Source organism: Pipra filicauda, unplaced genomic scaffold (genome assembly GCF_003945595.2).
Source record: "Pipra filicauda isolate LSUMZ 115617 unplaced genomic scaffold, ASM394559v2 scaffold62_size3274119_pilon, whole genome shotgun sequence".
NCBI lineage: Eukaryota > Metazoa > Chordata > Aves > Passeriformes > Pipridae > Pipra > Pipra filicauda.
The window spans coordinates 778073-802518 of record NW_024104787.1 but is presented as its reverse complement, the minus strand read 5'-3'; the positions used below and the strand labels follow the sequence as shown (position 1 = coordinate 802518).

The 24446-nt window shown below is 42.6% G+C and overlaps 2 protein-coding genes across 9 annotated transcripts in view; one reads left to right on the top strand and one right to left on the bottom strand.

Annotated features, from left to right (window-relative positions):
* Window positions 1-287: 287 nt before the first annotated feature.
* Window positions 288-22130, top strand: CTNNB1 (catenin beta 1). Of its 2 annotated transcripts, XM_027718954.2 has the most exons (17): window positions 288-556; window positions 1003-1066; window positions 13604-13664; window positions 14129-14356; window positions 14494-14747; window positions 14838-15076; window positions 15160-15361; window positions 15700-15844; window positions 16321-16424; window positions 16513-16851; window positions 17104-17262; window positions 18193-18312; window positions 18465-18615; window positions 18707-18828; window positions 20030-20090; window positions 20843-21063; window positions 21356-22130. In XM_027718954.2, the coding sequence occupies exons 3-16, from the start codon at window positions 13652-13654 to the stop codon at window positions 21049-21051; spliced, it is 2346 nt and encodes a 781-aa protein (XP_027574755.1). In that variant the 5' UTR covers window positions 288-556; window positions 1003-1066; window positions 13604-13651; the 3' UTR covers window positions 21052-21063; window positions 21356-22130. The 2 variants fall into 2 exon arrangements, with proteins under 2 accessions (XP_027574755.1, XP_027574754.1); XM_027718953.2 differs by lacking the exon at window positions 1003-1066.
* A 1601-nt stretch (window positions 22131-23731) lies between these two features.
* ULK4 (unc-51 like kinase 4) overlaps window positions 23732-24446 on the bottom strand; it is a 228745-nt gene continuing 228030 nt past the window's right edge. For 4 of the 7 annotated variants that reach the window (XR_003540279.2, XR_005566123.1, XR_005566122.1 and 1 more), the window contains exon 38: window positions 24040-24120. Coding sequence is in view for 3 of the 7 variants with exons in the window: in XM_027718939.2 (XP_027574740.2) it covers window positions 24036-24120 (85 nt within the window). In the remaining 4 variants the exon portion in view is untranslated. Of the gene's footprint in view, window positions 24121-24446 lie in introns of all 7 variants that reach the window. The other 3 variants (XM_027718939.2, XM_027718940.2, XM_027718941.2) reach the window with 1 other exon arrangement.

The window sequence follows — 24446 nt, the reverse complement described above, 5'->3', positions numbered from 1 at the left end:
CGGGAACTCGGATCTCTCTTCCCCACCTCCAGCATAAGGTGTCAGCTCCGCGCTCCCCCCGCCCCGGCCAGCCCAGCCCAGCCCAGCCCATCCCGGCCTTCCACCGGTTAGTGCCGCTTTCCCACTCCACGTCTCCCTCCGCCCTGGGAGCCGGGCACTATTTCTCCTCCTCCCTCTGCCCGCCCTGAGCGCCGGGAGCCTGTGGAATGCCGCGCGCGGGGCCCGGCCGCGGCGGCAGGATACACAGCCGGGCCCGGCGCTCGCTATAAGAACCTCCTTGTGAGCGACGCCATTTTAAGCCTCTCGCTCGGTTCGGTGCTGGGAGCAGCGGCGGCGGCGCTCGGGGAACACAAACACCGCCGCCCCGCACGGCCGCCACCCGGGAGGCAGCGGCCGGGGCACCGCCGGGACCGAGGGACCGAGCGAGGAGGAGGAGGAGGAGAAGAAGGTAGTGGCGGCGGGGGGACAAGGAAGGAAAGACGGACCGGACCGGGATCGTCCGGGCAGCAGCAGCCGCCGGAGCCCGGGGGACCCTGCGCTCTCCCTTCCTCCAACGGTAGTGCCGCTTTCTCCGGCGGGAACTTGGGGCGAGCCTGGGCCGGGCCCCCACCCTCGGTCCCGCGGCCGTGGGCGGGGGTCCAGAGTGTGCCCGGAGGGAAGGACGGGGCTGGGTGGGGGGGAGGGAGCGGGGGACGCTGCCTGAGTGGGAGCGGGGGTGGGAAAGAGGAGGTGGGGGGCAGGAAGGGCTCTTGGTTTCGGGAGGTCCGGACAGCTGCGTGGTTGCAGGAGCGGCAGCTGCAGCTCCCGAGGTGTCTCTTGGGAAGCTCGTCCTGGGGCGAGGGGGTGGCTCCTCGGGGCTGCGGGAGAAGGCGAGTCGCTGCTCCCGGGTCTCTGCTCTCTCCTGCCTTAGCAGTAGAGCCCGGAGTGCTTTAATGACCCCTTTTTTTTTATTATTATTATTTTAAAGGTGTCCCCTCTTGTTAATTTTTTTTTTTTTTTTAGGGGAGTACTAACTCGCCGGTGGGCTGCAGATCCCCTTTGGCGATAGGAGGGGGAAGAGAGCAGGGTACGGGTTTATTTGTACCGAATATAATTAATCACGGTCACTGCAGTCAGCGGGAGATAACTAATCTACTGCCTTGGGGGGTTTCGCTCTTAGTGGCATTGCATATTTGCCGGAGAGGTTATGCTGCTGCTTTTGGGTGTCACTGAAATGAAGCTTCCCCGGAGCTGGGAGCAATCAAATTAAGTTTTTTAACACCCACGTTACCGAAGTCTCGTAGCGAGCGACTTGGGATCCTGGGATCTGGGCGGTGTGGGGGCTCGCACGCTGCGAGGGGAAGCGCCTGCTGCTTCCCGTGCCCAGCTGGGGGGACCATGGCGGCTCCAGCCTCCCGAATTAACCCGCTCCTGAGGTGTTTGGATCAACTTGCGGTTACTCCTAGTACTATCTAGGGCACTTATTTCTGATTTCTCGAGGAATGGTGGGCTCCAGATGTGTTTGTTGGGTTTGTTTTGTTTTCCCCCCCAAAAAAACAACGAAAAAAGCTTAGTTCGTCTCTCTTTTGTGCATGATTAGTAGCTCCTGGAACAGCGAGTTTTCTTAAATTTAGCAAAACCTGGAATTCTTCCCTGGCTAAAACTTGACGTAGGACTTTGGGCTATTGCTTCTCGATTCTCTTCAAAAAAAAACCGAAAAAACAAACCCTCCTCTGAAGATTCTTCCCTTTGAGAGGAAAGGACAATCTTGGAAGGTACCACGGGCAACTTGTGACTTTAGGAATAGCAGTGTTGATCTTTGTAATCAGCTACTTCTTGATCTCTTTCTCATGGTGCAGCCATTGTTCTGACACTGTATATTCCAGACATCTGTGGTCCTCCCATCCCCCAAAGTATGCGAGTGGTGAATGGAAAGAGGCTGGGCTGGTATGCTGAGGTCGACGGACGGAAATCAAGGAGGGGTTTTAGTAAAACAGGATCTTTATGTACTGAGACCATAGTAAAGGCAAAGACGAGAAAACTACCTGAAAGAGTATCGGGATTTTCTTGATACTAAGCTCAGGCACACCAGAGAGCAACTTGCCAATTAGGATTTTGCTTCTGAATGACAAAAAGGTACCACTGCAAGGCTCTAAGAAAAGCACAAGGGCCAAAACTTAGTGGTGTGTATTGAGCAAACTTATTTTGTGAATTTCAGTAGCAGTCCGGGAACCTAATGTTCGTCTTGCACTTTTAATAAGAAGGTGCTGACAGCTGCAGGTATGTGGCTACTGTGTGGATTGTCTAATGGCTGGTATGGTTGCAAATGAGGCTACTTAGGTATTCAGGCAAGAGTTTAAGGCAATTCAGCCATTCAGTACAAAATCATACTGTGTGTCTTATTGTTCTGGGGTTGTTCTAGAGGAATAACATATTTGCTTGTCTGTTAGTGCAGATATTTTCTGTTTAGGTATAAACTAATATGGGTGGGAATGTTCATGTTGGTCTCTATGGCTGATCATTTCAAAGGGTCTAGGAGAGAAACAAGTAAAAGCATGTTGGAAAGGATAATGTCAAACTTATTAAAAAAAGGATTTAATACAAAATAAAGTGTAGAAAAGTCAGTTCTTCAAATGTTGTGCTACAGCCTTATTAACCCCACCTTCCTTTTTCTTGCCTAAGTTATAAATAGACTGGGCTCTCTGTATGGTATATAGTCTACTACGGACACCAGGGTTTTGCTATGACTACGTGGTGTGTCAGTAACTGGCTTATCAAACCTTGGCCATGAAACCTGGTTGCCCGTCAGACATACGATTTCTTTGTGAAACAGACGTCTGTCTTTCATGACTTTACATCTAAATCAGCATTCTGAAATACTGTGTCCTGAAGAGTTAAACTTGAGGCTTTGGGGATGTTAAGGCAACGAGTCAGTACTAGCGGCCTTCTAAACCAATTTTGCAGTATTTCGAGGGGTAGAAAAGGAAGTGGAAAGAATGGGACAGGAAACATGGCTATTGTAAGCTTCTGTCTCAGAAACTGAAGTCTCAATGTGTGGTCTGAAACTCCTGGATAAGGACGTTTCCGCAAAATATTGTCTAGTAGGCAGACTTTTGATTTGATTACTGCAAATACAGCAGTAATCAAAATCACTTACGTTAATTCATAGTTAAAGCTGGTGATGCAGGGATTATGGTGATCATGCAGTTGCCTGCAGCAAAACTTGTTCTGTGACTCTGGTAGCCTGCATACCGTGGCAGGAAAATCAGGACTGACCTTACTTATCTTGCACATCATACTTGATGAAGCCTGATAAAACCTTGTGAGAAACTGTGCAGGCAGTTGTGACTTGCTCTTAGGTCCTCACAACATGTGCTTGCAAGCTCCAAGCCCAGTGCTTTGCTGGGTGATTGAGTGGGAGCCTAGAAATGGCAAACTCCTTGACAGTAAATATGGTGTGTGACTCTTCTTGTCTCTTCAGATAAAATTATTATCCTGGTCACATAAGCAGGGCAGCATTGCTGATTTTCTAGTTAAGCATTGGAATCTTGTTTTGGGGTGCTTTGATTTTTATGCACCAACTGAATTGGTTATGCACCAACTTGCCAACATAAGGCAACCTGGCAATGGTTAACTTTTAATATCCATTTCTGGCACTTGATTCCAAGGTAGAACTTGCTGTAGTCTGTGATCAGGCTGTAGCTCAAGAGGTTAATGTCATTAGAATATGCTGGCATTGTGTAGCCTGTGTTGCCTCTCATAAGAAGAAAGGTGCCAGAAAAGTTGAGGTTTGTTTTTGTTGTGGTCCTTTGTTTGTTTATTTGTTTTTCTGGCACTGACAGATAACTTCAAGTGCAAGGGAGAGAACTAATGGAAGTCTTTTTCTGGCATTTCTGTCTGTGTGGAACACCAAATTGATGAGGTGAACAGGTAAAACATACCTGTGGCTCTACCTGCCCTCATGAATCTGTTAACTCTGGTTTGATATGAAAGCAAATGCATCCTGTACTTCTGTTGCCTTGGGAAGTAGGGGTGCAAATGTTGCTTTACAGAAAAACTTTTTGTTCACGTTCCAAGCTGCTTTAGGAAACAATGTACACTGGCTGGATTAGTATTGCAGAAGTGAAGTGCCTGTTCTGTTGCTTAACACTAAATCAACTCTGGAGCCTTGTTTGAGGAGTGACTTTAGTTCACTTAAAGGTTGAAAGAGTTAATCAAGTATTCTACGTTGCTGCTTTTAAAAAATAGTATGAGCTAGCTGGATTTTGCTGGAGTTGGCAAACGCACCGTGTGCACTGTAAGTGTATTTGCTGGAACCAGCATTTCTAGGCTGACTTACTGTGCTAAATAGACTTGTATAAATTGGAGAAGTTTGCCAACTCTGCAGCAACTGTAGCAAGTAGTTCTGTATTGTCCTGGCAAAAATTCAGGTGCCCTCCAGTGGCCAGAAATCTTAACATCCTAAAGGTGCTGATAAATGCAGCTGCCTTGTCAGTTTGCCTTAATTAAAAGCGAGTTGAAGAAACATCTTTTAGTGTCAGACTTCATTAGCATGTTTGTTGTTCAAACAGTACTTTCTGGAGTGTTGGTATGTCTATTGTAAATACATAGTTATTCTGACAGACAAGCAAAGACAGCCACTTTCAGATTCATAAGTATTTCATTAGTGTCAGTGCAATTATGACTAATCACTCTGGTTTCTTAAACCGGGGAGATTAATATTTAACATCCATGTTCAGGGCTGGCTACATGGTTGCAGCCTAAGAAGAACTAGATTATGGATAGATACTTCCTGGTTTGGAAGGGAGGTTGTTTTGCTAAATCGTTGCTGCGTTAGAGTGGAAGTTGATGTTTTAAGTTCTTCTCAAACACGGGGGGGAAATAATTCTGTAACATGGTGGCTGTCAAGCAACTAACAACCTTGTTAATGATGTGCATGATCATGGTAAATCACTGCAGAACCATTAAGTGTCTTTTTGACGCTCAAATCTATGTGGGCGTAGACACTTAAAGGGCTCACAGTGGTTTGTTACGGAACTTTATTAGTGTTAAATGAAATATGGCATAATATTTGTCCAAATTATCGTTGATTGCCTCTAAATGGTCATGTTGGCGGTTTTTTTTCTTTTTTTATGTGGCTAGGTAAGACTAAAAAATGAATGTGGATCCTGGTTACTGCCACCTCTACTACAGACATCTTAGTGATAAGTATGGGCACATGGACCAAAAGCTGTAAATCAGTGCAGATTTATTAAGTGAACCCTGCTGGCAAACTAAACCTTAGAAACACTGGCTCACCCCTAACCAAGACAGACAGAAGTACACAATGTAGATACCTAACTGTGCTCTGCAAATGAAAGGTAGGAACTGTCTAAGCTGTGATAACAAAACTGTTTTGTGCAGCCATGGAAATACTCAAACCTAGTGAATGCTGCATGAAACCCTAACTGAAAATGTGTGCCAGCAACCAAAAGATCTCAAATCCACTGCTGAACAGAAGTGGCTTAATAACTGTTTTGAGGTTACTTTGCTTGTGTTTGCGGTGCTTAGTTGGTCAGAACAATTAAGACACGAGAGTAATTGGGTTGATAATCTTGGTATGAACTTAATGCAAGTTCATAAACTTGAAACTGTCATATCAGTTGCTGTCAAAAGATTATATGTACATTATGTGGACGAGTTCATTACTTTTGTTCTCAAGCTGGATGTATAATGCCTGATTTTGTAGTTGAAGCATTTTTCACATCATAACATCTAAGATTTTTTTATCAGCTCCTCTCTTGGATAGTCAGAAGGATACTTAGGTACTTGGAGTCAATTTTGCCCAGTAATAAAGTGAAAGTTTTCACTAGTGTTGCAGTACACTTGCCAATGAAAAACTCTCTTAAATCATTACTTTTGAACATGACCTGATAATTTCTCAACTCGAGCATGTAGAAACAACCAGTAATTTCCATAGAGGACAAATAAATACCCGGTGCAGAAAGTGTTTTGTTTGCAGATCTTGTTAGAAACTGCTGGTATAGTTGCCCATGATTCTGAATATAAAGGATTGTGTTGACAGACCTCTTGCTTCTCTAGGTAAAGGGCAAAATAACTGTGCTGTGGATCCAAACACTTCAGTTTCTGAAGTGGCACGCTCCAGTGCTGTGATATTTCAGTTACTGCAGTGTAAGTGTGCTTTTAAGCAAGGGTGTAGGACTGTGTGAAAAGGTGCTGTCTTTACATTGCATAGGATGCCCAGCCACGTGCCTCTGGCATTATCAAAAAAAAAAAATAATCTGTGGGTCACCACTGCTAGTTGTAAGAAATTATGGTGGTAGGTAGCTGCTACCAAGTCCCTTTTGACATATCTACGTGTCCTGTCGGTCTCTACTAAAGTTGCTCTAACATGTCCGTGCTAAAGAGTGAAGTACTGTGTATCAAAGGTATCAGCGAACCTTTGTGATATTGCCAGCTTTGTTTCTGGGGAGGCGTCCTGGCAGATTCTACAGTTTGAAAGTTTTTCTCTTAGAATGATTGTGCAGAATGGTGCCCAGATGAACTTTATTTCAGTAACTTCCCTTATGTGCTTGTTCTGAATTCTCTTTCAGGTTCTCATCATTTTGTGCATTAGTTATTTCACGTATTTGTCGGCTGGCAGTGGCTCTCAGACCAATGGTAACTGTTGCTTCATTGAAATTTCTAATGGGCTGTTTTTAAAAGTGTGCTTAAAACTTAGTAGCTGTGAAGACAGTGATGAATTGCGCAAGCTGTTAGTGCCTAATGCTGTGTTAGTTGCTCAGAGTGCTGTGTTTCAGGGACAGGCAATGCTGCACCTGAAAGATTCCCATCTGGCAGGGAAATCTCCAACCTTTTGTTACCTGAACTGTTGGTGGAAAGTTACATTTCAGTGATTGATTAAAACTGTGTATGTTCTGGGTGGCTTTCTGTACTTTGGGTGAGCAAAAGAAAATGTGTATAATCTGTTAAAATCTCAACTGCACTTAAAACTTAAGAGTTGTCACGGTTGAACCTTTGGCAAGCTGGCTAGGAAGTGTGATTCTTTACTAGCCTGCTTTCTCTTTCAGGAGGAAGGGGAAGGTAAAGCAGATGAGTGTCCTGTTGTATCAGAACACTCTGTAGTTCTCCACTTCTAGTGAAGGTGAAGTGTGATAGAATGGAACCTCAGAGGTTTGTTGTAAAGTTCTTGTGGCCCCTTTCCCTCTGCCACATGTGCTGAAGACTGGATGGATTCAAAAACAAGCTTGAATTTTTGGAACTTGTAGCCTGAATCTTTCCTTCACTACAACTAACTCAGTGTTTCAAGTCTAGTCAAGATTTCCAGATGCCTGCATTTCAGTTCCATTAAGCAGTTGTAATCAACTTGGAGAAGTCTAGCAAGAACAGAAGTATTTACTTGCTATTTGTTTTGGCTAATGAGCATGTGAATAGAAACTCTACTCTGTGCTTTTAATTGGTCTAAGATTGCTGAGATGACTGAAAATAGACAGTCATAACACTTTATTTTGTGCTGTAGCATCAAATGAACTCTTAAAAAAAGACTAGTGTAGGATGTTCTTTTTGCCTTTGTTACGGGAAGGAATTTTTAGATAATTTCCAAGGCAGAAGACAAAGGCCGAAAAGCCAGAACAGTTGATGTAATAGCAAACTGGGATGCCTGAAGGAAAAAAAAAAATGAAGTGGAAACGAAGCAGCAAAGAACAGTGGCTGAAACAGAGGTAGCTTGCAGTGAGCATTGGCAGATCTGTGTGCGTACTGTCAAATACCCCTCTTCCACTTCAAACCTGTGGGTTATGTGGGCTAGTTTGTTGCCTCTCTCTGCATGTATTAAGGAAATTTAAAGCTAGGATGTTGGAACCTTTTAACCTTTGAGGTCAGTAAAGCATATACCATTCAGATTTCTTAATTTCTTGATGTTTGATAGGAGAAACAGATCTTAGACTTTCAAGTGTTACTAATAAGAGAATTTAAAGACCAGCTCAACACTGTTGTATATTCTGGGTTCAGAGTCAAACTTACTGTGATCTGATTAGCTAAATCTAAAACAGAATGTATTGCTGTTTGCAGGGCATCTTCTAACTTTCTGCAGGCATCAGTAGAATGCATTTTCTGAAATATCCTAGCTTGGATAAATTTGAACTGGGTGGATTACACAGTATACTGAGTTTATCACTGGAGTGAAGAAGAACACTAAGAGTAGCTTATTAGTTGGAGGGAATGATGCTAACTAAGCAAATATTGCTTGAGGAAATGACCAGAGTTTAAAATTTATAAATGAGTGTGTTCTGTTGCAGTCCAGGATCAGTAAGACTGATTTCAGTGTGGGCATGTGGTGTGCCATTCAGGTCAAGATTATTGGTAGCTCTTAGTTTTCAATGGAACTGCTGAAATAGTTGAAGTTGCTACATCTTGGCACAACACTTGAATATAGTAATACTACTTTATCTCTTGCCATGGCATTCCTTTTGAGATGGAAGTGAAGGCTACAGATCAGTGTTTCTACCATGTAACCCAAAAGAAGGCAGGAAAGTTTTAAAGCTCTGAAGGCCCATGGTGGGGTTTTTTGTTTTAGAGGAAAAAGGCTGCATGATGTGACTTGTTTCCTTTTGATGTTACATAGTGTGTAAGTTATTTCTGTTTACTTAAAATACCTTGTCATAAACCATCTGAATATATTAAATATTACCCAATATTAAATATCAACCTGCTGAAAGCAGAAGGAAGGCTGACATTACTATGAAATACATGAAATTTTATATTCTGATTTCTGGTATAGATAATAGGGTAAATCCTAACTTTGCTATCTACAAATATCCAAGTAGTACATGGCTTTGTTTAATACAATAGTTTATAGCCCTAAAACATCATTTGGGAACCAGTTTTCAATGAGTTTCATAGTAACTTTCGTCCATCCAGGTCCTTAAAGCACCGATGTGCAGAAGTTATCATTGGTGGGGAACTAATTTCGCAATAATCAATTAACCATCAATTGCATATGGCTAATTGCAAAATAATCTGCACATGCTGCATATAGGTGTTCATTTTGGAGTGGACAAGGTGGCTGAGGACTGTAAATGCTAATACTTGAGACAGAATATGAGTGGTCTTCAGTATTGTTTATCCTTGATATGGAAATGTAATTAAGGAAAACTTGTACTCAATCCTGTGTGATACCTTTGTACAAGAAAAATATATTTTTTTTTTAAATGCAAGTGTTCAGAGTGAAACTCAAGCATGTTATCTGTTCCTATTTTCAAATAAAGTATCTTCTGTTCATTGTGTAGAAAATAAATGTAAACACAGGCTGTAATTCCTCCAGTGAGCTTCTAAAATTCTTGAAAACACACAGCACCAAAGCTGTACTTCCAGGACTTCTTATCAGTCTTACAGAAGCTTCTGATACATGAAGGGCCTCCAAAAATATGCTTTAACCCAGGGCTCAATAGAAACCAGATACAAATCCTCAAAGTTTTCTTTTTACTATCTTGGATAGGGGAAAGGAGAACTTTATCCCCATTTGGATAAGGAATAATAAGTTTACAACAGATTAGATTGTGTCTTCATAAGACCTACAAGGGGTAGAAGCAGGTTTATTTGTTGCAAGATGTTTGTACAGTGGGATGAGTTAGACCAAGAATTACTTCCGGAGACAGGTCCACCACTCATGCCTAAAAGTGCTTCTGTACCATGAAAGCTGATATTTCCGCTGTCATATTGTCTTACTTGGATGATTCTCCATCCCCCTGTTTTCTAAAACAGGCTAACAACTTCAGGATAAGATTAAAAAGACTTTTTAAAAAAATCCTTAATTGGGTGTATTTCCCAAATGTTCCACTTGAAAACTAAGGTTAATAGGAAACTTCCGCTGCATTAAGAGGGAAATATAAGGACTTGGGTCTTCTGTTCAGATAACTACAGCACTCATTTCTATGGTGTTATTAGTTGTGAACTGGTGTTGCCTGTGTGTTTTGGCTACAGACTTTTGCAAAGCAGATACACAGGTAACATCACCGTCAGGCATCTGCCTGAAACGAAGACCAGTTATAAAATCAGACCCAGAGAATCCTTCCAGTAACACCTCTGGAATGGTTGCAATAACTTCAGAGCACTTGAAGAAAACCTATTTTCCAATATGTGAACTTCACTTGGAAGATGATTAGGAACTGCTTGTCCTTTGTAAGAAATGTGTCATTCAGAACTGGTGATTAGTTTAGAGGTACAGTTGCTTTGCCTGTCCTAGATGAGATGTATAAAAACATGGTCAGTAGACGTGTTCCCTTTCAGTAAATCATGGTGATTGGATATATCAGTCTGGATTTCTCACACAAGATTCAGTGATATGCTGCTCTTGAGTAAAAAGATCCATGGAAGACTTGCAAACTGACTTGCTTTATAGTGACAGGGTCTGTGTGGGGGGAAGTGCTTATCAGATCAGTCAGGTGTAGTTTAAATCAATCTTAATGGGAAGAATTGTTTAGATTTGAGAACTGCTGTAGGTTTGTTGATTTCCTTGGCATGTGCCCTAACTATTCTCCAAAATCAGAAATTAATACATAGTAAGAAATACCTAATCAGAAAAAATATCTAATACTTCTTCCATTCCTTTTGAAAACTAAGAAATTGTGTTCTGTAGTAACTGACCTTGACACTAATGTCACTAATTGTGTGTCCTTCAATTAATTTGAGTAGGGGTAAAGGACCTGATATATTTTTCATGGTTGAAGAATAAAAGCTTAATTATCATTGGAGTCTTTTTTGTTTGTTTGTTCGTGTTTCCAGTCCCCTACCACCTCACTCACATGTACTGATCCAGTGTGTCAGGAAAATGAACAGCACGAATGTTTGTACCCAGCCTGGTGGTGTTGCTCCCTTTGTAAGTGTAGTGGTTAACCTTGGCAGTGACATACAGGAAGACAAAGTCAGCAGCTTGCCTGGACTCAGTTTATCCACTTGTAAAATTAGAAGACAACGTGAAGGGAAAGATGGGAGAATGTTCAGTTACAGAAAATTTACTCTGGCATACCTTTGGTGGGCAGTTATTTTGAACTTCTAGGGTTAAACCCAATTTCCTATCTAAATAATTAAAAACAAGCTACTGGGAATTGCTGAGGGGTTACAGGTGTACGGAATGCAGATTAGGATGTTAGAACTTCATGGTGCAGGTAGCAGGCTGATCTAGGGTCAGTATTCCAAAGACTGAATGTCTGACTGGTAATGCAGTTCTAAGCGCTTAATCATTGTTCTTCATTGCTGTTTTTTAGATGTTCTTCAGCTTTATTTTGGAGTAGTGCTGCAGTTCAGTGGCTAGTATGGCCTGTTGGATTTTACCTAGTGGCACAGCTGTTCTTCTGAGCTCTTCAGGCTGCTGAAATTGAAAAAGCCATTTCAGAGTGCAGTTGCTGTAAGCCACTCGCCTTCATTTGTGCAGAATTCAACAGCGGAAGGAAATGATAAATGTCGTTCCCAAGGCCCATATTGCATATTTGAATCCCAGGTGGTACTAAGTTTCTCTAAGCGTAGTCGCCGCTCTTAACATGCTGGTAGATGAACCAGTCAACTTCAAAACTAGTTTGGTATTAATTTTTTTGGCATGGTCCTGATGGGAGGAGACTGGAAAGGTTACAATAAAAATAGATCTTTTTTTGTGCTAAGCGTACTTTGAATTCTGTATAGCAGCTAGATCTTGTGCAGTTTTCTGTTGGAAATGTCACATCTGACTGTGAGGAATGGGAGCAAAGATAGAAATTTTACTGTTGGCGCTATTCCGCTTCTTTCTGTTTGGAAGGTGTTAGTGGGGCTGAGCAAGTAATATGTTAGATCTGCAGAGAGCTATCAAGCTTTTGTAGAGGCACGTCCTCCACCTTAGTTACTCATTAGAATTTTTTAATTAATAGAACTGACAGCATGACTAAGTCTTTCCTTCCCCTTATCACTGTTTCTCCCAAACTTTTAACAGCATGTGCTAGAGGGACTGAAAAAAAATGGCTGTATTGTCAGAACATCTTCCACGCAGATTGTGAGGAGTAGCCTCTGAGTTGGCTAGTCTCTTCCAGGCTGTGGAGTAGGACTGGTTTAGGGACCTAAGCGTTTCCAACTGCCTAACAGAGTACTTACTGTATGTTATGTTATGTCTTATATCAGCTTAATGCTGCTTATCTGCTGCAGATGCAGATCTACTGTCCATTTTAAAAGAGCCAGGGAAGAGTTGCTGCCAAAAGTTGTGGGAATGCAGAGTCAGGGCAAACAGCACTGGCATTTGTACAGCAAAGTAACAAGATTGCTCAGGAGCTGCTGGAGTATCTTGCAACTGGCTCAGAGACAGTGAAAATACAAGTTTGCCTCAAAGTTGCCTCACCTATTCAGTGAGACTTTAAAACTGTAGGCCTGTACTTCTGAAGGAAACTTAAACTGGGAAACCTGTCTTTACACGAATAGAGCGTCAAATGGACTTTGTTCTCCTGACAAACACTACTGCAGACCTGTCCTTTAAAGAGATTAGTGACTTGCCTTTACTTCATTGTCCAGGAATGTTTGATCAGCACAGCTCTAACACCTAACTGGCACACTGAAAGCTGATTGCTGCAAGAGATGGTTTTGCTCACTGCACTACTTACTACTGCAAATGTTTCTGCTTGGCTGGCTCCCAGGATAGGCTGTCACCAGCTCTGTGTCTGTGCCGAAAACAGTGTTGGGGCGGGAAGGGCAAATGAAATAAAAGTTGTGGCGCTGTAGCCTTGTATTTCTCTTTCTGGGTTAGTGAAGAGACAGCTGAGACAACTGCAGGTTTATGGTACAGATACTTCCATGCTACTTGGTGATATCAAATGGAGGTGCATGCTGAAAATTTGGATAGGGCATTTGATCATATTTCAGCCTCCTGCTCCCAGTTATCTTGGCTTTCCGTGCAAAAAATAAAAGTGAGTTTGGTGACTTAATGTGTGTGTGACTAAAGGACAGCATTTTTTTTTGTTGTTTTTTTAATGAGGCTGGTTCAATTTTCAGTTTTGACTTCAAGGAAGAGTTTTGTGCAGGAAGAAACCTTTCTTCTTGTGGTACAGAAAAGGGGTAAAGGAGGAGGTGCCTAAATAGTTATAATTTAACTATTAAGGTAGTCCTTGTGCCACTGCAATAATAGCAGCTTGCTTTAAATGGTCGTTTCAGCTTTCTCCCTGAAAATTCATGTTGTAACCCTGTATCAAACAGTTTTTCTAGTATCTTAAGAGTAGTTTGTCTTTGAGGGAAATGAGGAAGTCTGACATTTAGCCCTTGTCTTTGTGGCATGTCCAAGCTGTGGAATTTAATGTCTGGACTTCATCTTACACAAGGATAGAGGATTAAAAAAATAGCTCTGTCATGGTCAGTCTTCAACTCTTTCTCTTGCAGCTTTAAGAGGAGAATATATCTTACATATATTCTGACAGAAAAGGTCTGGGTGATACATCATGTTCTTTAGCGTGTCTGTCCATGGGGGTTTACTAATTAGCATTTGAGTATACTCACTGCAGTAATGAAATGGCAAGATGTGGGAAGTCTTAGTTTGCAATTCTAGTGTTCTGATGTGAAATCCTGTCTTACTAGCTCTGATTAATGTTTAATGAGTTCTAACTTTGCTCTTTTTTAGGATCTCTGAAAGGGAGCAGGAGAGAGTTCTAGGAGCATAACAAAGAAGATGGCAACTCAAGGTATGGAATGCATTACAATTTCTGTTACTAGAATATAGCACGCTCCTTATTCCTCTCATTTAACTTTTCAAAGTCACTTGGATTGAATAACGTCTGCTCTACTGCAGTAATTAATACCTTACCCTGGAAATCAAACCTGCAGACAAGTTTGTTGTCGTAAGCATTTTGGGTCCCTTAAGTACAGTCAAGTACATAATCATAGTATGTGGAAAAAGGAACCTTTAAGCAGTAGATCAGGACAGTCACAACAGCAGCGATTGTTCTGCCTGTTTGTCAGGTTTAGGTGTCTGCACTGGCTCGAAGTAAAGCCTCAGTTTCAAATTGCTGTCTCACTTGCTGTGCTGGGTTGTGGTAGTAGTTTATAGCAGCTTATTTTAATTTAAAATCTGTGTCATCTCTTGTAGGATTAATACATGCTGGAGTAATTAAACTAAACTTAATTGTTCAACAATGATTTCTTACAGCTGACTTGATGGAGCTGGATATGGCAATGGAGCCAGACAGAAAAGCAGCAGTCAGTCATTGGCAACAACAATCATATCTGGACTCTGGTATCCATTCCGGTGCCACAACAACTGCTCCCTCCTTGAGTGGCAAGGGAAATCCTGAAGAGGAAGATGTGGACACAACACAAGTGCTGTATGAGTGGGAGCAGGGATTCTCTCAGTCATTTACCCAGGAGCAAGTTGCTGGTAAGACCTTTTCTATTACACTGGTTTGCTTAGACGTGCAGTTCAACGATACAGAAACCCAAACACTCAGTTATTACCAGTCTAGAAGATGAGCTTTTTATTCCTTGTTTGAGGTAATGACTTACCTTGTTTTTCAGATATTGATGGCCAGTATGCAATGACTAGAGCTCAGAGAGTGCGTGCAGCTATGTTCCCCGAAACGCTGGATGAAGGAATGCAAATCCCATCCACGCAGTTTGATGCAGCTCATCCAACTAATGTGCAACGCCTGGCTGAGCCATCCCAGATGTTAAAACATGCTGTTGTTAATTTGATAAACTACCAAGATGATGCTGAACTTGCAACTCGTGCAATCCCAGAACTGACCAAACTGTTGAATGATGAGGACCAGGTAAGCATTTTCTTTGGCTCAGTGCAGCTTGCTTGTGGGGCGGCTTCAATGACGTTAAAACTAAAAACTTTCTTCATATATTTCTGTTAGGTGGTGGTGAACAAGGCTGCAGTTATGGTTCATCAGTTATCCAAAAAGGAAGCGTCTCGCCATGCTATTATGAGATCCCCTCAAATGGTGTCTGCCATTGTACGTACCATGCAGAATACAAACGATGTGGAAACAGCCCGTTGTACTGCAGGTACACTACATAATCTCTCACATCACCGTGAAGGCTTGCTGGCCATCTTCAAATCAGGAGGCATCCCTGCTTTGGTTAAGATGCTTGGGTATGTGACTACTAAGACAGTTCTTGTGCTTTTCAGTTGGGTCTGGTAGGAGCAGGTGCTCATAAGGTTTTTCCCTTCTTTAGGTCCCCAGTGGACTCTGTGCTGTTCTATGCCATTACAACTCTTCACAATCTCCTGTTACATCAGGAAGGAGCCAAAATGGCTGTCCGTCTGGCTGGTGGGCTGCAGAAAATGGTGGCCTTGCTCAACAAGACAAATGTCAAATTCTTGGCCATCACAACAGACTGCCTTCAGATCTTAGCTTATGGCAATCAAGAGAGCAAGGTAGGCGCCTCTGCCGTTGGAGTAGTTTAAAATGAACAAACTTGTGATGAATGACCTGACACTTCTTGTGTACTGACCTTATTCTGAACCTTCAGCCACATTTGGGGTTTTTGCCAGTCAGTCCTGACCTTACAAGAGGTGTGGGATGCAGGAATTATCTTGCAGAAATGTCGTTGTGCTTATAGTGAGACTGTAAAACTTACAGGCCATGTCAGAAGATGGGAATGGCTTTCTAGGGTAGGGATCTGTAAACTATGAGGGGTGTAAGCCAGCAACATTTGCTACCTGCTGATATGCGTAGGAAGTGACAGATAAAGGTTATTTTTGTTGTCTTTCAGCTGATTATTCTGGCAAGTGGTGGACCCCAGGCTTTAGTAAACATAATGAGGACCTATACTTATGAGAAACTATTGTGGACCACAAGTAGGGTGCTGAAGGTGTTGTCAGTCTGCTCCAGCAACAAACCAGCTATTGTTGAGGCTGGTAAGTACCTTGTACCCATGGGCGCTTAAAAATCTATACAATGCTTCAAGGTCAGTTAATTCCACCAAGAACAGAAGCTGCCAGCATCAAAAAATGAACTTGAATTGGTCTTTAAGTCCATAACTAGTTTTGGAGGCCTTTAGTGTACAGAAGTAAAAAAGGGTGGCTGTTTTAAGTAATTCTACTGTTTTGTTAGCTGGGTGGCTTTAGTGGCTGAGTGTTGTCAGAATGGTCCCCTTGGAACATGCACACATTTAAAAAGCCCAGTATCACAAAGAGGACTTGGGGGTTTGTTTTTTTCCTATCTGATAAAGGGCCTAGCCATATTACAATACTAATGACGAGAAGGATCCAAAAAAGCTTGTGAGATACGCGCTCACACTCTAAGGAAGAAGAAGACCGGACTGCTCACAAGATGAGCATCAGAGTATGGTGTCAAATCTGAGTAATGCTGTCAAATCTGTACCATCTTCTAGGTGGGATGCAAGCTTTGGGACTCCACCTCACAGATCCAAGTCAGCGTCTTGTCCAGAACTGTCTCTGGACTCTGAGAAATCTGTCAGATGCTGCAACAAAGCAGGTAAATGGCTCTTCTGAGGGATCAAGAGCAAAAGTCAACATAGTGGAAAAGAAGAAAGACTTAACTTTTTCTTCTCTCTTTTTTGTAGGAAGGCATGGAAGGCCTTCTGGGAACTCTTGTTCAGCTTTTAGGGTCAGATGATATTAATGTTGTGACTTGTGCCGCTGGCATCCTTTCTAACCTTACCTGCAACAATTACAAGAACAAGATGATGGTGTGCCAGGTTGGAGGCATTGAGGCTCTTGTGCGCACGGTTCTTCGGGCTGGGGACAGAGAAGACATCACAGAACCTGCTATTTGTGCGCTCCGTCACCTCACTAGCAGACACCAAGAAGCAGAGATGGCTCAGAATGCAGTACGTCTCCACTACGGGCTCCCAGTGGTGGTTAAACTGTTGCACCCACCCTCACACTGGCCTTTGATCAAGGTAAATAATGGTTACCAGCTGTCAGCACTGAAAACTGTTACTTTTTAAAATGTTACTTTAAATGTGAAAAATACTGTGTTTCCAAAGTGTTGGGGAATGCAATTTGTCTGATGGGAAAGTTGCTTCACTTGAGCAAATTAGTGTTGTCTCTTAGAGATTTAAGCATCTGAAATCAGCTGATTAAAAGAATCACTGAGAGCAAACACATACCCATTGTGCTCTTTTATTCCCCACCCCTTTTCTTACCCACAGGCTACTGTTGGCCTGATCCGCAACCTGGCTCTCTGTCCTGCAAACCACGCCCCGCTGCGTGAACAAGGTGCTATTCCAAGGCTAGTGCAGTTGCTGGTTAGAGCACATCAAGACACCCAGCGACGCACTTCCATGGGTGGGACACAACAGCAGTTCGTGGTAAGCGGCCACCACTGATGTTACATCTCTAAAGATTGTCTCTGAAACTCCTCATTTGTCAGTGCCCCTCAGCCCTGTATTGCTTGGTCTAAAGAACTGTTGTCTTATTTGCTCTAATTCACGTTGTTCTCTGTGTGCTGATAATTCTCTCTTGGCAGACCTGAAATTTTTCTTAAATAAACAAGAATGCCAAAAGCATGGTTCTTATTTTACTAAGAACCTCTTGAACATTTAATTCTGAATGCTATAGATCACAGAGTACTGCCTACTCTGGCAAGGCAAGTAGTTCTCTACCAGTAAGCCAGAACTGCTTCATCCTTCTCAGAAGAATGGGTTTAAGAATGCTGTCACAGCTTATTGCATATTGTCAAGGGTGCTTAGAGCTGTAGAAGTACTGAGAAGTTGTGCAGGATCCATACTTGTTACCTGTTTGGGTGCCAGGTCAGTGTGGCAAGATCAGTCTCAATTTGATTGTTTTTATCCCATTAAACACATTAGCAAAGGAGAAATTGTCTTAGTGTGGGCAAATGAAAGCAGCATCTACTAGTACAGGAGCGTAGTTAATTCGTGCAGAGACAGGAAGGGACCTCTTTGTTACTGATAAGCACTGTTTCCAGCTTAGTATGTGCCAAGCTAATCCAGGTTGAAGAAAAAGAGATGGTGTTATTAGACATGAAGTTCATCATAAAAAACACTGAGGTGTTCCACTAAGATGCTTCACTTACTGAATTTGGTTGGATCTACTCATAGCAGAAATGTTAGGTTTGAAAACCAGCAGTAGATGGTGGGTATGAGCCCTGTTAGGGAAAGGCGTATGTCCAGGGGACAAGTTTGGTTGATTTGTTGAAACAGGCTGATTGGCTTTTTGCCAGTCATTTGAGATCATGTAGTATCTCAACTTCAAAAAATGCCTTTTCTTTCCCTAACTAGGAGGGTGTGCGTATGGAGGAAATTGTCGAGGGCTGCACTGGAGCCCTGCATATTCTTGCACGTGACGTTCATAATCGAATCGTAATCAGGGGTCTAAATACCATTCCACTATTTGTGCAGGTAAGTAGGAGCTCAAGATAATGCTATAGCATGTATTAGGAAAAGAAGTAAAATGGCTCTTATGTGTCCTGGATAGAACTGCTAAGTCAGAGTGTGCTGAAGAGCTCGTTTCAAGTAGAAGAGCTAAAGAACCCCGTGTGTTTTGGTTGCAGTTGTTGTACTCTCCCATCGAGAATATCCAGAGAGTAGCTGCTGGTGTACTTTGTGAACTGGCTCAAGACAAGGAAGCAGCTGAAGCAATTGAAGCTGAAGGTGCAACTGCCCCTTTAACAGAACTGCTTCATTCTAGGAATGAGGGTGTTGGTAAGTGAACTTAAAAGACAGGTTTCATACATGCGTTAGAAAAGTTGCTAGAAGTCTTGACCTCTGCTAAAATCGCTTGTCCTTTTGACAGCAACATATGCAGCTGCAGTGCTGTTCAGAATGTCTGAGGACAAACCACAGGACTATAAGAAGCGACTTTCGGTTGAATTGACAAGCTCTCTGTTCCGGACTGAGCCAATGGCTTGGAACGAGGTGAGTCATGTCTTCTGTGCTAATGGTTCCTTGGGGACACCTTAGTTCTATGTCCTCTCTTCTTCCAATAGTGAAGTATAGATGCCCTCAGTGATATAGGCCCGCCTTTATACACAGCTGTGTGACTGTACCTTCTTGACTCTCTACGTGTTCAGGGTCAGTGAACCTGTGGTAAGCAGCCTTCAAGCTGCTTCTTCACTTGCAGATAGGAAGCGTCCATTCTCTGCTGGTGCTAAAGTGTGCTAGTGTGCAAAGCTGTATACAAGAACTTTGTACTTTTCTGTGCTGCTTGTCAAAGTCTAATGAACTCTGGATGCAAAAAGAGAAACATGAGTGATATGAGGGAAGCATAATATAAAACATAACACGTGAGGCTTCTATCAAACCAACAATGTAGGATTAGTAATCTTGAAGGGGGGATGCAACTTATGCTCTTAGAACTGAGTTTTCAGACTTGACTATGTTTGCAGGCTGATTATCACACATAGCCTTTCCTCGTTCTTAAAGGAACTAAATTGAGACTGAAAACAAACTGTGTGCAAGGGGTAGAAGGGAAGGCTTCATTAGTTCTTTGTCTTCCTGCAGATTCTTTAGATTCAGAAGCCTAGCTTGTCTTATCTTGTATGTATCTACTACATAAGGGATAGTAACCCTTTGTATTGTTTCAGTGCTTATGTCTCTGTTTTCCTAAAGTCTGTATCTATCACAGGAATTGGGGGGGGAGGAGCTAAAATGGAATATCTCTTTGAGACTGGAGTTAAGCAGTTTCTCTGCAGACAGGCAGACAATTACTTCTGTAATTGAACAAATGGGAAAGGTTCCTTCAGAACTCTTAAAAGCTCTCTTGCTGACTTGGGAATATCCAAACAGCTGACTTGCAGGAGTTGGGCAGATGTACCTGAGGAGTGTTCCCAGACCTGCCCCATCTCTTTCCTTCCCAAAGAGAACCCTCCTTCCAGTGATCTGTGGATTCTTGTACCTAAATCTGGCTATTTCATGTTGCCTATTATACCTATATTAGATGCAGATGTTTAGCTAAAAAGGCATTTCATGTTCGCAGCAGTGCTGCAGTGCTCACTGCAGAAGAGTTGCTCAAAGGGATCTTGGGATGAGTTTCACAGCTTTTTAAACTCAGAATTACTAGTGCTGACTGAAAGACCTGATGCTAAAACTGTTTTGTCATTTTTTTGTGTACATGTAGACAGCAGATCTTGGACTCGATATTGGTGCCCAGGGAGAACCTCTTGGATACCGCCCAGATGGTAGGTCTCTGCTGTTCCCCTTGACTAAACTTAAGTTGGATGAAGTCAAGTCATAGATTTTAAAGGAGAACTGCAAATGAGTGAAGAGTGAATTTACTCTTCAGCACGGTATTGCAAACTGACAGGCAGATGGGGAACTGCCATTTCAAATAACCAGTTCCTGCAACACCACTGGCAGCACTGAAATGGGAGCTGTATGAACATGCAAAACTGGTGTCTCTTGTCTGAGTCCTGTGGGAACAGCTCCCACTGAGCTGTTGTTTACAGAAATCTTTTACATTCTTTACAAATGGACTTGACAATTCCAATAGTGCAGTTTTTCTTTAAAACAACAAAGCTGTTATTGAATGCATTAGTCTGTAAGTGTCTATAGACTTGAACGCAAGCCTATCCCTAAGGATTCTGAGCTATTTTTGACTAGTCTTTTAGAAGCAAGTCTAGTCTTGGAGCCTGGTTTTGCTGCAGTATTGTTGAATTTTAGTACTGTCGATTGTGCAGACTAATGGCTTGGCTGGAATCTGCTCGTGCTTCTGACTGCAGTGTGCTTTGTCTGCAGAATCATACTGGAAGGCTGTTTCAAACAATGGAATAGCCATTAAGAGCAGGCAACAGATTGTGTTGAACTTGGCTGAACTAGAAAACAATTAGATGGCTACACGATCTCCTCACACACTGATACTTGCAGCTTCTGATGCATCTAACATCTGTTAACATTATGCTTTTTTTCCCTCTGCCACCTTTAACTTTCTTAGATCCTAGCTACCGTTCTTTCCACTCTGGCGGATACGGTCAGGATGCCTTGGGTATGGACCCTATGATGGAACATGAAATGGGTGGCCACCACCCTGGTGCTGACTACCCAGTTGATGGTCTGCCAGATCTTGGCCATGCCCAGGACCTTATGGATGGGCTGCCTCCAGGTGACAGTAATCAGTTGGCCTGGTTCGATACTGACCTGTAAATCATCCTTTAGGTAAGAAGCTCCAACCTTGAATTTAAAAACAAAACAAAAAGAGAAAAACAGCTGACTGGACTGAGGACTTTGGTTGGCAGGGAGGGATTGGCTCGATTGGGTCCCAGTGTGCCAGAATAATGAATAAATGCTCTGGAAACACTCGATCAGCACACTCCAAACTGACTTCTGCCGTGAAGTGTGGAAGTAATTAACTGTAATGTCTTGTGCACTGGCTTCATGCAGTCTTCACGTGTTAGAACAGCCCTTTACTACTCAGGAACACTGACACCTGTCTTTTTTCTCTTTGCAGCTGTATCATCTGAGTGAACTTGCATTGATTGGCCTGTAGAGTTGCTGAGAGGGCTCGAGGGGTGGGCTAGTATCTCAGAAAGTGCCTGACACACTAACCAAGCTGAGTTTCCTATGGGAACAATTGAAGTAAACTTTTTGTTCTGGTCCTTTTTGGTCGAGGAGTAATAATACAAATGGATTTTGGGAGTGATTCAAGAAACGAAGAATGCACAAGAATGAGTTGCAAGATGGAATTTATCAAACCCTAGCCTTGCTTGTTAAAAATTTATTATTTTTTTTAAATCTCTGTAATGGTACTGACCTTGCTTGCTTTGGAAGTAGCCTTTCCTTTTGCAGTAATTGTTGTTAGTTTTTTTTAAAGTCTCTCGTAGTATTAAGTTATAGTGAATATGCTACAGCAGTTTCTAATTTTTAAGGATTGAGTAAAGGTGTAGAACACTAATTCATAATCGCTCTAACTGTATTCTGAATAAAGTGTAACATTGTGTAGCCTTTTTGTATAAAAAAACTAGACAAATAGAAATGGTCCAATTAGTTTCCTTTTTAATATGCTTAAAATAAGCAGGTGGATCTATTTCATGTTTTTGATCAAAAACTTTATCTGGGATATGTCTGGGTAGGGGCCAGTAAGAACTGTTTATTTGGAACCTTGTATTGGACAGTTTACCAGTTGCCTTTTATCCCAAAGTTATTGTAGCCTGCTGTGATACAGATGCTTCATGAGAAAAATGCAGTTATAAAATGGTTCAAAATTAAAGTAAACTTTTAATTCACTCTGTGTCAAATTATTTCACATCACAAAGTTTATTCATGTGTGTTAACAAGTCTCCTAAAAATCGTCCTGGAATTACACAATCATTTAAGTACTTCAGAGGAGGGAGTCAAGAATCATTTCCTTTTTCATCCCACTATGAAATAGTTACCCTTTGGAGCTTGGAGGTTTCCTACTGCAGTCCTCTGAGGCAGTATTCTTCCCCTTGACTTGCTGCTGCTTTGCTTTGGCAGGTTCCTCAGCGTGGGGGAGGTCTAACCTAGCAACTACACTTTGTGCCTGGCCTGCCAGCCCCACGCTCACTTCTGGGCTTCAGAAAGTGAGAACAGTGTCTTGCCTCAGTTCCGTTCAGCAGTGTGCTGTCACAGGGTCAGTGAGATGAAGATCCTTTGTGTGCAAGCTGTCAGCTGGTTCAGGAGCTTAAACCCATTTTCAGGTGTCCTCAGTCTTCAGTTACTGTGCAAGATAAGACTTGTGTGTAGCTGACTCCTCTGGAGGCAGCACCTGTGTGGCTGGAAGCGGGAAAGTGGTTCTGAAAGTGCCGACTAAGCCATAGAGTGCACATCTGCACCGTGCAGCTGTCACCAGCCTCGGCGGGAGCGAACGCTCCCAGTCACTTCCACCTCAGGCAGCAGTTTGCCAGCAGGAGATCAGAGAGGGCCTTGGCTGCAGAGGCTCGTGGCTCAGTGTGATGAGAGCTGAAGGGAAGCACACGCCAGAGCACTCCCCCTCTCCCTTGCAGACCAAAGGCACTGCAGCTGCAGAGGGGAAAGTCTCACCCAGTAACACACTTTGTTCCTCTCTGCCACACTCATGCTAGATGACCCTTACTGTAAAACACTGCACCAAATAACAGCCACCACTGAACTTTTCCCCATTCCTAGTAACTCCAGCTATTAAGCTACGAAAGATACACAGTGATATTTGAAGTAATATGAGAAAATAATTCCTTCAGGACACACACAGTGATATCTGTTTACCCAGGGTGTTTGCTTGCCTCCACATACTCTGGATAACTGGGCTGTCCAAGAGCAGGTGGTGTAGCAGCAACTGCCAATAGGCACCTGTGTTTGGTAGGTGCAGCGGGAACATGGAGTTACTGCACTGACAGACAGACATTAAGAAGTGGTCTTCACAGCACATGTGGAGAAGACATTAATTCTTTACACTCTGTGGTATCTCCAAGCTCTAAAGGACCATTCCTAGGGTACCAACTTTCCATGGGGATATGCCAAACTGCCAGGGTCATCATCGCACCTATTTTCGAAGAAGAGCTCAGCATTGGCAGCTGAGAATGACACTCCACCAGTGCAGTTTTAGCTGTGCAGGAAACTAGGAAAGGGTGGGGCACACACACAAATAATTCATGCTACTGGGTAAAAACCCAGTAATATGTATCATCCATACACAGCCTCTGTGTGATCACAGGGATTGGTTCTGGTTGCTTGAGGTGAAGAATATTGCCTGTGTAGATGAAAAGGTATTTTCTAGTGCCAGTCACGAGCATGAGGGGACCCCTTAAAATAAACAGCCAGGGCAGTCACCTGGTCCAAAAGATAAATGAGCATTTCTAATAGCAGCTTAAAATAGTGAAACACTTTATATTGTGAAATAACTGTACTATTTATTTAATTTACACTTTCAAACTGTCAGATACTTGAGCTACGTAATGTAATGCCAACAAGGTAAAGTAGTAACCAAGAATTCATCCTTACAGGGGTTTAAAAAACAAACCACCCCCTAGAACCAGCTTCCCTCCCTTCCTGAAGCCTTCCAAATTCCTGCATATGCTGCAACTCAGCTTGCTAAATTACATCTGCTCAGCTCATCTGAAGATGTTCCTGCAGGACTGAGGTGCTGAGCAGCGCGCACAACTGCACATTTTGGTGGGCCAGTCAAAACCGGTTCACTTGGTAGTCTTGATATTTTCATGTCCCGCTGTTCTCAGAATTTCAAATGCCAAGGAAGCGACAGCAACATCAGCATGAGAGCTAGGAATTAAAAAGAGTAACATCTATTAGACATTCTCAGGGAAAAAACGTATTGTTCAAATTCCACCTTTGCCTTTATGTATGTTAGAAAATTCTGAATAGCCATTAACTGCACTCTATGTCCACTTTTCTGTTAAGCAGTAACAGGTAACTTCTGATTCTGCCTTGACGCAAATCTTGTGTAGAAGTGAATTTCAGCTCAAATTCCCAGTCACTGCTACCTCACTCAACCTCCTCTGTTAAAACTCTGTAAAAAAAGAAGATATAATTTATCATGGCCCCCATGAATCTACACACACGCACATTCCCAGCTTGACAGAAAGATG